General features: G+C 35.9%; 1 protein-coding gene across 2 annotated transcripts in view; it reads right to left on the minus strand.

Annotated features, from left to right (window-relative positions):
* Positions 1–1,266: 1,266 nt before the first annotated feature.
* Positions 1,267–16,193, minus strand: part of ARI8 (IBR domain-containing protein) — a 40,674-nt gene continuing 25,747 nt past the window's right edge. Inside the window, exons 11-15 of one of the 2 annotated variants that reach the window (XM_088218962.1) lie at positions 13,755–13,802; positions 3,152–3,223; positions 2,985–3,084; positions 2,785–2,911; positions 1,267–2,257 (exon numbers count right to left, since the gene is read on the minus strand). In XM_088218962.1, the coding sequence (XP_088075088.1) occupies positions 1,984–2,257; positions 2,785–2,911; positions 2,985–3,084; positions 3,152–3,223; positions 13,755–13,802 (621 nt within the window). In that variant the 3' untranslated portion in view covers positions 1,267–1,983. Of the gene's footprint in view, positions 2,562–2,784; positions 2,912–2,984; positions 3,085–3,151; positions 3,224–13,754; positions 13,803–16,193 lie in introns of both variants that reach the window. The other variant, XM_088218969.1, reaches the window with a different exon arrangement.

The following is a 16,193-nucleotide window of genomic DNA, read 5'->3' on the forward strand; positions in this document are numbered from 1 at the left end:
AATTCTTATAGTTTTTGTAAAATCGTCGATAATTTCATTTTATAATTATGTATGTATAGAGCCATGTCCATCATTTATTATTATTGTCATCATTATTATCATAAGTTCAATCAATCACTTAGAATTTTAAAACAACACATGTTCTAAAAGAATGTTCTCTTTATTTGACGATAGACCTTACTTATTTCAAACTTTGAGAAAGAAACTTATTTTTTCTTTTTATCTTGTGTTTACTATGATGAAGAATTTCAAAATCATTTGACGATAGACCTTACTTATTTCAAACTTTGAGAAAGAAACTTATTTTTTCTTTTTATCTTGTGTTTACTATGATGAAGAATTTCAAAATCAATAAGCACATTGTCAATAGTATGGCAGTTTAATACAAGAACATATTTATTTCCAAAAATAATATTGCAGAAATACAATGTTAGCCTATTAATGGAACACTTTGCGATCACCTTCTACATCAAATTGCATTGTTTAATAGGTTTCTAAGTGTTTTCCATGCATAGTTTAGGGTTGTCTTCCTCGTGATATTTGATGATTCTAAGACTCTCATTCCTGTTCAACTCATCAAGAACAAGGTGATGAATATCAAATTCTAGAAAATAACTACTGTTTCGTCAGGGCCTGTAACTTATGTGAGATGTTTGAAGCCGCCCTTATTTCATCTCATCCTTTGTGTATGCTTCCAGCAGGATCCATACTCAAGGCTAAACTGTTATACCCGAATTGCATAATTAAATAAATAATAAAAGTGTAAAATTTTAGAAAGACAACGCTGGTTACAAAAACAAAATGCTGACATTTTTATTTACATAAAACAATGTCCTAAAATATTACGGTGAATAATATAAAGAAATTTATGTTCATTAAAAATTAACTTATGAACTTCTAATCAACTTTTGACTAAAAGCTGTGAACAAAGGGAAAAGCCAAAACCAAACAAAACTTGTAAACCATTCTGTTTCGTACGATAATAAGGATGGATCTGATAGCCGGTAAGCATTCATATCGCCATCGTCAACTTTCCAGCATTAATCTAACATAAAATTGTCTCCGCCTACAACGTTACGAATCACTATATGCTGATATGATCAACCAAAGAAATAGATTTGTCCAACAGAGAAGAAACCCACTTCTCTAACTTGGGATAATGCAGCAAACACTTTCTACTGGTTAAAACTATTATTGGAATTGCAATAACTAATGTTATCTGCGATCTGTTAGAATAGAGAGATAATACTGCACGTAAATGAAGGATGAAACAAACATAACGGAAGAAATCACATTTAGTAAAAATCATGTACGATATCATTTTGGAACTGATATTCCAAAACTTTTTAACATTTACTGTAGCATATCTATGATTTTAACATTTGAAAGGAAAAAAAGGAAAAAAGCCAACCAAAATGGCTAAAAGAGATTACTTAATATAAATATAGAAACAGAAACTGACCATCACACTGGGTCGTCCTTGCAACGTACAGCAGCCGTTGGTGTAAAATTAAAAAGTCGCAGCCTATGAAGCTTATTCTATTCTTCCAAGGGCTAATGCAGCATAAGGTCCCGAGTAGTTTTCCATTTTACAATCCACTTCAAGCACTCAAATGTGCTAAAGCTATTACTACCTCAATAAATTACCATTAAAATGTTACAGATCGAGTATGTTGGGCAAAGATCCAGATACTAGATCTTAATATAACCAGCGTTCAAATAAGATGAGAGAGGTGTAAAGAAAAGAAACTATATACAGCTCCCTTCCCACTTTGTTCTTATCTTTAGACAATCCATTTTGCTTCATCAACATATAATTCCATTTTTTTCCAAAAATGAGAAGAAACAAGCTGATGTTTTTCTTCTCCTTGCACTAATTTACTGATCCTTCCCAAGCAACCTGAGACAATGTCAGAGTACCGGGCAAAGCCAATGTCTCTTCAATTTGAGGCCAAGTGCGCACTACACAGCATTCCCAATGATTTATCGACGCTGCTGGCACATTTGGCAAACAGTGGCTGACCTGATATTAGCATAGGTGCAATATTCACAAGACCAATGCCCGGAATCATCACCACTTCTACTGGGGCCACCGGCTCTAGAGGTTGAACCTTTCCCTTTTCCACTTCTCCCTCTATTGCTCCCACCCCCAAAGCTCCTTGAACTTCCTGCTCCGCTGCAGGCACCATGGGAGTCCACATCTGATAGACCATTTTCTAGAGCTCGTACTAAATTCTCAAAGTAGTTCCGAGTCACACTGTTGGCATACATTAATCAGCAACAAAAGAATAATTCTTGAAATCAATAAAATCACTTTGAACAAGCTTCAATAAATCCTTGCATTTAAGTATCTGTTTTCCTCACACAGTAGACCCATGACATTCAAGGTATTTGAAATTTTTACAGGATAAAACAAATGTACAGTAGAAAAAGAAGAAAAAGAACAAAAAAAAAAAAGAATTTTAGGTGATAAATTACCAAGAAGAAAATTTACTGAAAGTTTAATAGACTTTACCAGGATGATGAAAGAAACCTTGAATTCTATTTTAGCCCGACAAAACCTTCAAAAGCACATGCAACTTATGATGTAAAAATTGCAATTTTGCAATTTTGCCTCTCGACAGACATAAATCGATGCATCTGATCCCATCTGGGCCAAATTATCCATAAAAATTTCTTTTTTTTTATTTCAATAAATATATCAATTAAAAATCACCTTGCTGACCCTGCAAGTTTTGTGCGGGACTCGTCAAAATCTTTTTAAAAAAAAATAAAAAAAATCACCTTGTTAACCCAGCAAGTTTTGTGCGGAACTCATTGAAATCTTTTAAAGGACCATCAGCGGTGAGGTAAACTTGCAATTCCTTCTCTGCACATTGATGTAGCCGTTCCAGCCCAGATTCAGCTTCACCTGCAAGACTGATAGTGAATAGCAATCCAAGGGATGTAGATATGAAATGAAAGGTAGTGGATGGAGGAATGACCTTGCAAATACTCAAAAAACTGTCTTTTTGCATGCTCATGCTCAGGCAAATAATAACCATAGGCATATGTCCATTTTAGAACTCGCCTGCACTCTACTATCTACAAACATAGAGAAGGATAAGCAGAAGAAGAAATTTTTGTCCACAGTGCAAAATTTTGAAGTTACCTGTAGCCATGCCTCTGTAATAAACTTTAGCTGTGACTCAGGTTGGCACTGTACGTCACTCAGCTTCTCAAGCTACAAAGTGAATGATACATCCCCATCAACCCTCCATATTATAAATAAAAATAGATGGGTCTTGGAAAGATAAACATCATCTCACAACATGTAAACTCATCTAATGAGAGCTTCACATAATCTTTTAGCATTATAAATAGATCAGGCTTTAAAAGCATGAAGTAGAGGAACAACTACTAGCAAGGAAAGCTGAGAACTGGGGGCAAGGGAAGAGCATTCATCATTATTGAGCAACATATACGATTGTTTATTAAAACTTTTACCCCTTCAAAGAATTATAATCATATTGGTTTTATAACCAACTGAAAAAAATGGAAACTTTAAGGTAGAGTTTACTCCTAGAAGAAATAGCAAGGCTAGGTTGCACTTTGCGTAGAAGTATTTTCAAGTTTTTACATGTATAACAATATGCATAATATATTTATTTATATATGTGGCATAGCACATATACACACATACCACCACACAAAAGCAAAGGTATTTCCGTTTTTTGATCTAGCAAATAGGTAAACACATGCTCAAAAAAGGTCTCTCTTCATAACACCAATCCTTCCAGAATCCCCCCATTGTATACTAACCTTGGACTCCATCAATATGAAGATAAACTCCAATCACTTCCCAGTAATATTGCAAGAAGGCCATGGAGAATCCATCCAGACTTGGGGCTTTGTCCCCATTACAGAGCCTCATGATATCCTGAACCTCCTCTTTATAAATGTTGCCAACACCAAACTGTGCACAGATTATCAAATGCCAGAGGCAATACTGTTCTATTTTGACCTCCAGCCTCCAGACCCTGTGTAAAGCCTATAAAATAATCCTTTCACCCTGTTTAGAAACTATGCTCTACCTTGAATTCAGCCCCTAAAGCATGATTCTATACATGAATATCTTCCTACGTGCAAGGTGGACTTCCTATAAAAGACTTGGCACTACAATCCCAGCTAATTCCCTAAAACCTCAATATTTTACTTTGTCATCTTCTCCGCCAACATCCAACTAGCTAACTCCAATTTGGCCGATTTTCTCCTCTATCTTCACCTCCTCCACATGGTTCCAAACCACCACTGCCTCACCTCTAGGCCAGTCTACCTAGATGATTCCTTACCGTTTCCTCTTATCAGAGACAAGCTCCCATCCTTAATTCTCGATTATTCTCAAATGGGAACACAATTGAACCCCATCCAATGCCCTCCTAAGTATAGGCACAAAGGATAGGGATCAGAAATGCTTGCAATAGTTTCTGACTCACATCAAGCATCAACTTTACAAATTCCATCGACACTAACAACCAGTCAATATGGAAAACAACCAGTCAACTCTGGTTCCAATCATTTTTCAGCCTATTGAAAGTACTGACCCAATCTCTTAACCAAGCTTCTCCATCCTTCACTTGTAAGTGATAACTTGCCTCCCCCAAACAAAACCAAGGTGCACCATCAAAAGAAAGAGACCCCTTTGATACATCAAATCCACGAACTTTCTCCCTTAAGATAATTCTCTCTCGGCCTTGGCCATTTCATAGGCATTCTCCAGGACTTTCTCCCTTAAGATAATTTTTTTAAAAAAAATAAAAAGGTAAGAAAATTATTATTTACAAAGTGCCAAAAGCGACACCACCCGAAGAAAAACATTTACAGCTGAGTTAGGGTGTCAATGACATGCCCAAAATCTTCCATCCTAACAATGTCATGTCTTAACAAAATAAATCCAAAATAATGTAATCATCTATCTTTAAGCTTACTATTCTCCACCTCTATACTATCAAAGACTACTATTTTTTTTTTCTTCCATAAAATCCAAAAAACAGTCAAAGGAATAATCTTTATCAAACCCTTTTTTTATACATAAACCATTTCAAGCCCAAACCTCATCCCTTACCGAACCAGCCCTAACCCAATTAATGCCCAATAATTTGTAGATCATACACCAAAGACTATGAGCAACAGGTGTTATGCTATGAAGATCTAAGAGACAACCCAAGAAGAATATCAGATATTCAGACAATTGAAGAAACTGCATCAATTATCAAAAACGCCAGCAGTTACAATACCATTTGTCAACCACCACTCTGCATGTCTTCCACCTATGTAAGTAGTTATTTTAACTTGTGTAATAGTTATCCTGAAGTATGTAAACCGTCCTTGTAATCTTCTATTTAAACTCTCGCAACTCAATGAAAATGATATGTGTGTTCTTATTTCCAAAATCAAGGTTATTCTCGCCTAAAAGAGAAATTATCATCTAATTACTTACGGTTCTGACTGGGACCATAACAACAGGAAACCAAAGCAAAATGTGATTACATGATTTCGCATCATCCATGCATAAGTACCCCTTTTCGTCAAATTGTCAATAGTCAATATGCTCTCTCTGCAAGCTTCCCAAGCAAAGAAAGTCATTCTAGGAGCAACATTTTTCCAGATTTGGGAAGCCGGGAAGAGATCAGCTCTGCACTGGTCAGCCCCTGAAACATGAAAATAATGTCTTGACAGAAAACTCTAGCCTCTCGCCCAGATTCCACACAATTCTGTCAGTACACGTATTAATCTGCAGTGCCTCCAAGGTTTTCAGCAGAGATTCATATTCATTCACCTCCCAATCATTAAATTTCTGCTAACATTGTCCATCCAAGTCACTTTCACATTAATTATCTTGAAGGCCTTTCTATCTTGATATTTTTTGGACGGGCAATCGCATAAATGCTTGGAAGCTCATAAGGCTGGTATTCTCCACCCACACATCCTCCCAAAATTTAATGCAGTCACCTTTGCCAACACGCCACTGAATACAATCTTTGAATCTGGCCCAACCCATCATAATTCTTCTTCATAAACCATATCCATGTGGTCGAAGTTTTATACCAAAAATGAGCTCACCATTAGCATATCCCCCACCTAGCGACAATTATTTTCCTCCAAAGCCCATCATCTTCTTTAAGATATCGCCACAACCATTTCCCTTGAAGACCCACATTCATCTCAACAAAAGACTTTAATACCCAGTCCATTATATATCGGTTTCTTAACCTCTTCCCATTTGACTTAGTGAAATCTTCTCTTCTCATTATCATCCCCCCCAAAGAAAGTGGCACTGAATGGATTCTATTCTTTTTGCAACCTTCACCAGCATAGGAAAAGTGGATGGATAATAAATGGGTAGGTTGGTGAGTGTGCTCTTAATAAGAGTGAGCCTACCCCGTTTCGATAGAAATTTTCTTTTCCATCCAGCAAGTCGGCTCTCAATGGAGTTAATAACTAGTTTCCACGTACAAGAATCTTTATTTGGAGCCCAAGGGGATACCCAGATACATGATAGGTATCACTTAAGATAATTCTATGTAGAAGAAATTTGGACTAATACAGGTTGATGCCCCCTTGGTGCCTGTTAATATATTTTTATACTTTTTATTAAGAAAAAAATTGTCCTCTATAAATTGCATTTTGATGGAATGGACCCTTGACTTTCACCTTGGAATTCAATCATAGAATTGGCCTCTACAAGATAGATACATAAGATTTCTTAGCCTCAATGCCTTAGCTTCCTCCTGAGAGACTAAGAAAAGTTAGTATCTGGATCACCTATGCATGCACAACCAATAGCACAAGTACCTCTTCTTTCAACTCACCAAGCCTCAAGTCCATGGTTCCTAGAGAATCAGGTCTAAGACCTCCTTTCCCCTCATCATGGTCCAAAATCACACACCTATCCAATATCAAAGAATAATCTCCACCAGCCATCAAGATCAATCCCTTGAATAGATAATCCCAACCTCATTGTGTAGCATACCTCTCCTTCAACTTCAGAGAACACCCTATATAATCCCGACTCAAACACATTGAAAAAACCCTAATATGCACTCAATACAATCGTACAAATTCTAAACCCTTTATCTTACCCATAATCCAGGAAAAAAAAAAGCAGCTCTACAAATTCATCTATTTTCCAGGCTGAATAGATAACTGTGTCTAGACTCCATTCACTACGATATAAGATATCCTTTTGACTCCTCAATTACCACATTGAAGGACTCCCTTTCCATCACCTACTACTTCCATGGTTATAGAAACAATGTTTATGTTTGACCAACCAAGAACAGTAAGGCACAAATACCAAAGCAAAGGCCTAGAACAGACTCTCTAAAAATACTTCTACCAGTCTTCATAGGCTTTATTATTTTTGTACAATGAGCAACAACTAATCTGATAATTAAAGCCATTAGAAATTGGCCTTAACCCCATGATTGTCTATGAAATGTGTCGTTTTATTATTTTGTACAATGAGCGACAACTAACCTGATAATTAAAGCCATTAGAAATTGGCCTTAACCCCATGATTGTTTATGAAATGTGTCGTTTTCATGGTTTCTCCAGATTTTATAAGAGATTTCATAAAGGAGTTAGCTTTACTTTCAATTTGCTCATATAATGACAAGAGCTTTTAAAGATAAAGGATAAGATTACTAAAACTCATTGTCTTTTTGAAAAGAAATGCAATGTAAACCTGACCAGGGAAATTTCAAGCAACTGTTTGGACATCCAGGATGGAATAAGGGGAATATAATAGGGAAGACTTGACTGGTGGTCAGGTGCTCTTTTGGTCCATGATCATGTCGATACTGGCCCTTTTATTCCCAAGTATCCTGAACTTGATTTGCTAATTTGGCAGGTATGGTTGACCCCTTTCCCCTGTGTTATGTTAATTACTGGGACCATTCTTTTGCAAGCAGAAAAACCCAAGGGCCCTTTTATTCCCAAGTATTCTGAACTTGATTTACTAATTTGGCAGGTCTGGTTGACCCCTTTCCCTTGTGTTCTCTTAATTACTGGTACCATTCTTTTGCAAGCGTAAATTTTATCAGGTCCCACCTACTATACTCACAACAGGGTGATCAAGATTTCCAACTTCATCAATTAGCCACTCTATTTATCACAGACATTAGTATGTTTGCAAGGTTTATTCCGCCTCTAGTACATATTTATAGAATTTTGTTAGGAGTCAGGGATTCACAGACTTAGGATTTTTGTGCAACCACTTTTTGATTAGTTGTTTATTCATGTTTCCTGGACGAATTTTTATGCCATACCCGTGTTAGCCATAACATGACATTACCATGGTTGTGGAACGTGTAGTCGACAATTGATGTGCATGTCAGACACTTGATGATCCAAGACTAGAAACTAAAATATACGATAATATCATGACAATGATGAAGATTTCTAGGTTAGGAGTTGAAAAAGAACACAACTGAAAAGTTTGGTTCTTAAATGTCTAAAATTCTAAACACTTTTGTGTAATAAGTGTGATTCTTAAATGTCTAAATTCTAAACACTTTTGTGTAATAAGTGCTCAATCACTAACAGAGTATTACTAATTATAATTTTCTTTTTTATTTTTATTTTTTTGAAATATAAGAGAAATATTATTATGCACAAATGTACTAAGAAGGTACCACTCAGGTACGAAACATAGTTACAAATCAATTAAGTGGCTTATGACACACCTAAAATCATCCCAATCTTTGATGTCATGATCGAACAAAATGAAACCAAAAGTGTGAATTCATTTATCTCTAATATTTGTAAAGTTAGTCTCAATACCTTCAAAAGCTTCTCGCATTTTCTTTTTTATTTGCATTACAAATAATAAACCTATACATTTTTCTCTTTTCGCTGAAGACTACGTTTTTTTATATATATATATGACATTGTCTTAGCATCTCACAGGCTTATAATTTCCTTTTTTTTCAAAACAGTAAAATATTAAAAAACACAAAAAGGTGCAACCTATCTATAAATCTTTTATAAGTCCATCAACATATCAATCAGAACCTCGTAAGTTCATGCAAGTACAAAAGAGGATGACCCTTTATCAAAAATACTAGGGTCTACCTTGATCCAATCAAAGGACAATTCTATGCCCTTAAAAGCTCTTATATTCATTTTCTTCCAAACAACCATATGGTGGCAAAATGGAGGCCTCCTAACTTCTTGTCGTTTCATTTATCCCTATGGATGCCTATCCACACCCCAATTTCCTTCTTTGACTCAACCAGCCACACACCACTTTGCCTTCATGAAACCATAAGTCTACTACCATACAAGGCATGAAAAAGGATACCACAGGAGAAGGTGGTTAACCAACTTTGCATCTCTCTTGCACAAGTAGCATCCATTCACGATGATCTTTCCTCTCTTGGTCAAGTTATCAATAGTTAGGATACAAACTCACTGCTTCCCGGGGAAAAAAGGCTACTAAAGGAGATGCTTTGACTTTCCAAATCAACTTCCACAGAAAATCTTTGTTGGTTATTCCGCTTCTAACCAAACAGGAGTGAAGATATTGTAAAGTAAATGTTCCTTTAATAATGAATTTCTAAACTGATTCATCCATACACACTTTCCTCTCTTGGTCAAATTATCGATAACTCAGGTACGACGTCTCACCGCTTCCTAGCAACAAAGGCTACTTTAGTAGATGCGTTGACTTTCAATATCAACTTCCATTGGAAATTTTTGTTGGTTCTTCCACTTCTAACCAAATAAAAGTAAAAATATTTTACAGTAAACGTCCCTTTAGAAATGAATTTCCCAAGTCAGTTCATCCAAAGCTTCAAAAGGACCTTCTGCTTGTGCCAGAGGTTGAATTAAGTTAACATATTCATCCACCCTCCGAAACATTGAGATTCCTCACTAAGCCCACCACCCAAACTCCATTACCCACTGAGACTGAGAATGTTCTGCCACTGCTATCTCATTGTTCTGAGCCTGGGAATCATGGATAAACGACACTCTGAGTACTACCATCCATCCATCTGTCCAACCAGAACCTTACCCTATGCCTCAACTATTCCAAGCTATGCACTTCTGAAACTCCTTGTTTCTTGTAACAATTTTCATCTAAACCCTATGCATACAAAGCTTAATAAATTTCCCATAAAGCTATATTAGTTCTATTATATTCATATCAAAAAACAAGAACATTTACCAAATTTTCGGACTCTTATAGACATAATTAAGAAATCTTTTGAATAAAAAAATTAGGGAAACTAACAAATTAATCCTTGAAGTCTGGCACTTCTTACAATTTGGTCCTTAATTTTTTTTTCATTATAATTTAGTCCTAAACATTATTCATTTATTTCAAATATCCAGTTTCTTACCATTTCTTAACAGAAAAAATTAAAATGATTAGATTATATTTGGATACTTTAAAAACAAATCAAAAGAATGAATTTCATTAATCAATTAAATTAATAATAATATTAAGTATATTTTTTATTATTAATTTAATTAATTACTCAATCTCATTTTTTTAAAAAAAATTAACAAATCAACCAATTTCAAGAAAGGTTATCATTTTCTTTTTAGTTTTCCACGTTTTATTTCTAGTTTCATGACAGCTTTCACATTTTGTAGGTGGTTAAGTTTTATTTTAGAGTAAATAACATAGGGTCTGGTTATATTTATAATTAGATTCATTATTTTAAAAATTTTACTCCTCCCATAAACTAAAATATATTTCTTTTAGTTGCATATTTTTAGTTCTTCCCATACTCGAAATAGATGCTTCTTTATTACATACAATTTCTCCTTTATATACATAATGTTCCTCTCTTGCTTTTTGCTTACTGTACAAATGGAATTGCTACCTGGAATTTTTACCTCTTCAGGAACTTATCCAATAGGGAGACTACTAACACGTGACCCTGTTACATTTGCTGGACCTTTTTCAATTGATGCACAACCTGATATTCAGATTTGGACATTGAACCCTCAAGACTATAACTTGCAAATCCCTTTTTGACCATACAACTCAATGAAAATTGTTATCGCACTTCTTTTACCAAAGAATTTTGGAAAGTTCAAATTCCTTCAAATTTAGTATTTGCATAGATTGCTCTTCTTAACAAACTTAACACTAATGATTACTACAGGTTCGTAGGGCAAAATCAATCTTCGTCTCCAAATCTCAATCTTATATGTCAACAGAGTAGGGATAGAGGTTCTCACTTATTACTTCAATGTGAAATGCTCGATTTGTCAATGACATTGTTTGATTTGTTTATGCAACAGTCTAGAACTAAACCGGCATAGAGCAGTTCTTCTAGTCAACAGGGTGCTGGACAAAAGATAAAACAATATGTTTCTGGTCCACTCTGGTTTTCCAGTCTAAACCAAGTTCTAAGCACCCTATTTCCGTTCTAACCACGTTCTTCCAATGAGCCTTATATCCAAAATGTCCTAAAGGCAAAAGCTCTTACTTAGTATTCTTCTAAGTTTCCCCTAGATTTTCCTACTGCTAAACCCATAACTAGATCAAGCTAGGGAAGAATCCAACATGATCTTATTCTAGTTTGGTTGATTGATTTCAAAGGAAAAAAGGCACATTCCATTCCCATTTACTAAATTGTCCTTTTCATGAAGTTGTCAGCTTACATGGTTTACTTTGACAGGAATATCACTTTTGTCAGTTACTATTGGACTATATCTTGGAAAATATGTTGGAACAAGTTTACATTTTTTTTTTTTGGCTTGTAATAGTCAAATAATCAAAGCTTCAGACAACCAGCTAGTTATCTGAAATTGACCAACTTTTTGACATGGAGGACTTAACACTTTAAGGAAGCACTTTTGAGCCATTTTCTATGTCAAGTGTCCTTATAAGGAAACAGTTGCCTAAGATGCTATCATTATTACAACCACAAGAAGGAATTAGGCACCACAGATAACAGATTTGTTACTCCTATCGACCGTGTTCATGAGTATCTAGTAATACTCTTGGATTTTTTTAAAAAAAATTCTGCACCCATGCTCATATTTCTTTAAGTGACATCCAAAATCTAACTCAGGCAACTCAACTATTTTCATGGGACAGAATGACAAAGAATCAATAAAGGAAAGAAATTTTCAGGGAAATCTTATCCTAAGAGGAATACGAAGGCCGATCTTCATGCTTAATTTGTTTTTTAGTTGATTTCCCATTTATGGGTTTTATCCAAAATTTTCTTAAGACAAATTCTATGCTCATATTCATGATTTCTTTAACTGGCTTCTCCAATCTAACAGCCAATTCTCAGTCAATTATTTTTTTGGAAGGGCAGAAGAATCAATGAAGGAAAAGAAGATTTATGGTAAAATTTATTCTTAGAAAAATACTAGTTCTTATTCTCAATCTTAATTTTCTTTGGTAAATTTTCCATTATGGATTTTCTTCAATACCTACTTGATCTTCGCGTCTCTAGTTGTTTCCCCAAGTAGGTCAAAACAGCTTTGGTGATAGAAAAGGTACTGGAACAGAATTTGAGGTGAAGTTAATTCAGAAAAATTCAGTTGATCATTAAGAAACGAGAGCTTCGATTTCAGTTTAGTTTTGTTTCACTCCATTTGTTCTACATCAACTTAATTCATTAAAAACTAAACATATTTTTAGCATTGTAATAGCAGAACTTTCAAAGTATCATTATGCAAAATAATAAATATGTTAGCTGTAGAATTAAGGTCTGATTCTGCATATTTAACTTGGAACTAAAAGAATAGCTGAATTAAGTAAACCCCGCACAAGTGAAGGAGAGTTTGTATTTGATCTACTCACTCACACAATGCACTTTTCCAAGAAGGAGCATATTACAATATAGTAATTTCCTAATAGCTTAATCTTTTTAGGACATTGATTGCAGCTTGTTATTTAATAGAAAGCATTGTTTTATATGTATAGTTATGTATATAACTATACATAAATCTTATGATAAATCAAGGTTCATCCAGTAAAAAGTCAAGTTAAATAAATTACGCAACTTAATGGATAATAACACATATTCATAAGCCAAAATGCATTCTGTCAGGCTTATATACTGATGAATCTTATCGCCAGAATTTCAGAGGAGAAAATCCAGTCTCACTTAAGAAAGGCTTTAAAGATTATCATAACGTTTCTTTCTTTATTGACTGATTTAATTATTTAATTTTTCTAGTACAATGTCTGGAAGAAAAAAATTTACTACCAAACCAGCATTTTAAAAATGTTCAGACAAAAGAACATTGTTCTCTGCGGATATGCATGGTAAGCTTATAGAACCAAAAGAAGAAAGAGTAGTCTCCATTGTATCATGACAAGAAGCAGCCGACAGAACATCAATAAGAAAAAATGGATTGAGGGTGGACTAACTGATAGCTGGTTCAGTTAGGGTGGAGTTATGGGCTTGGAGTAGCATCAAAGGTGAGAAAAAGCCAAAGCTTCTTCCTTTCACTACCTTTTGGATCATTTGGAAAGAGAAAAATAGAAGAGCTTTTAAAGGGACAGAATCTAACTTTTGATAGATTTGAAGATTTTTATTCTAGATCCTGAGTTTTTTATTAAGGGGTCACCTGCTTTATACTAGCAAGGATTTGAGAGATCTAACTGATAGTTTGGTTGATCTGTAAATATTTCTATATAGAGATTTATACTCTTTTAGTGCTCATCAACATATTATCATATATTTCTATTTAAAAATAAAAAAGAAAAATGGGTTGCAAAAAGGCTTGCTTACATGCACCGTTTGCATTTGTTGTAGATCTGCAATTGCCTTCTGCCTGGACTGCAGTAAGAAAAGGAAAACTTAGACATACTTCATCAATGTTCAGTTTCACATAAAACTTATAATTTTCAGGATATTTAAAGAATCCAAGTTCTTGAAATAAGCAAAACAGCACAATCAAATAAAAGAGAAAAAGAGGCTGACGTACATGTATAAACTATGCTGAGAAAAGCCACATAGCTGCATAAAAGCCATTTTCTATCTGCATCTAAATCTACCTAATAATGCCGTCTACAAAACATGTCTCAAGCCCATCTTAGCTACACATCAAGGAAGCTGTTGTGCTTCTTAAGCAGCTAACATGAGAAACGGCCTAAAAGTAAAACTAGAAAAAGTCAAATTGCAGAAGAAAAAAGTTCCTACTGCTTCTTTTCCCTTCCTCATTTGAGACAAGAAGGCAATCTTGCCTGAATCTGGAAGACAAGAAAACATAAAGGTTCCTATCAGTCCATGGAACTTCTGCCCCCAATAAACGTGATTGCCTAAGGTGACTTGAGTAATAATCACAAGCTTGCAGAGTAACAGAGATTGAAAAATTTCTAGGTTTGAGGCTCTGAAAGTGAAAAACCATCTATTCCAGATAACGTGAAACCACTGCTTCAAAATCTAGCATTTGCTCCAAATAAAGATCCACAATCCAAAAGATTAGCACATCTACATGGCATCTTACACGCCTTTCGCAAGACCATGCTAATAAAGATCAAAATCTCCATATTCCGGGGACATACGCCCAATGGCCTAAAGAAATCTAGACCAAATCTTCCATGCCACATGACAGTAAAGAAAGGCACCTTAAGTCTTCCCAAGACCATGCAAATTAGTAGAGAACATTCATCGGACATACCTACACCCAAAAAAAAGAAACAATCTAGACCAAATCTTCAATGCTGCATGGCACTGAAGAAACAAATGGCTATACCTCTCTGAACTCTGAGAGCACATCAAACAGATTTCAGATGATAAAGCTCCATGAGGGCACCAAGCCAAGAGAATATTACGAGTCATAATCCTATTCAGAGCATATCTATAGAGAACTCTCACCTTAAAGAAAACTTTCACCATCAAGAAAAGGTGGAATAGAAGATAATATAAATCGGGTGACAGATGTGGAAGCCAAAAAATAGAAAGATTTAGGTGTATACACCAAAAAGCTCAACAATCTAAACTCCTCAATCAGGTCTAGGCAATTGACAATTTTGTGAGGATTAAATTGAATGGCTGTTAGGTGTCCTACAGGAGTTTTACTGGACGAGAAGGAGAATTCTAGGGGTGGAATATGGCAGGTAGAAACCATAATCTCTGGGTGGTCATGGAGGGGCAACAATTGAGGCAAGTTTCCAGTTGTCATTGAGAAGAAAGGGGAGGAATTAAGGCGCATTTTTATCCCGAAAGGTCCAACAGGCCTGAGGATAGTTGAGGAGGATCGTGGTGCTGTTTGAAATGGTGGGGAGGAAGTTTGAGGCGTTTGGACAACCAAAAGTGCCGGAGCAACCAGAAGGATAAGCATTACCCATCGGAGGTCCATGACACCACTCCGAGTATGTTCAGCTACCCAAAGTTGCAAGGTGAAGCTAATCCTGAGGGTGGAAGTGAAGGACGAAGGAACTTCACTACTGTGGTGAAGGAGGATAAGAGAGGTGAGAATTAGGTAGAGACAAAAACCCGACTTCAAGATGGATCGGGTGAAACTTAAAATCCAATGTAGTGCAGAACAAGGGCATTGTTTTGGGGGAGTCGAGGTCCTAGATGGAGCTCGGCTTGAGGAGCCCGACGAGGAGATGAAGAATAGTAATGGGCTAAGATTTTGTTGGGCCGAGACGAGAAATAAACCAAAGACAACAGGTCCAGGCCGCTGCGATAATTGAGGCCGCCCATGACTCGCAAGGAGAAGAAGAGATTCGACTAGTGCATTAAGGAGAAGCAACCAAACCCTAAAGAATGAGAGGTGGGGGTTGCAATAGCAAAGCCTTAGAGGGATCCCAACAACGGGGAAGATAACAGAGAAAGGGGAGTACAATGAATTGGAGGAGAAAGAACAAATGGCAAAGGAAGTGGTGTTAGAAGCCGAAGAGAGGGTGGTCGTACGTGAAATTGTTGAGAAGGCAATGAAGCTTTTGTTCTGCCCCTAGTGGTGGTTCTTGTAGTGTGATGGGGATAATAGAGAGCCTGGGGGTGGTGAGATGATTGTGAAGCAGGAGGCCAAGGTGACCATTGAGAATGGGAACAGGGGAACTGAGGGAGTGTCGAATAAAGAAGATAATTTTAAATGGGTCCTTTAAACATACAGCGTATTAATAGAATGCTTAGGGTCGGTTCTGATGGACTTGAGGAGTAGGTCATGATTCTCTTCAAAGAGATACAAAAAAGGAAGAAGGAGAATTGTTAAAAACT

This window comes from Carica papaya, chromosome 1 (genome assembly GCF_054855325.1).
Source record: "Carica papaya isolate Zhongbai chromosome 1, ASM5485532v1, whole genome shotgun sequence".
NCBI lineage: Eukaryota > Viridiplantae > Streptophyta > Magnoliopsida > Brassicales > Caricaceae > Carica > Carica papaya.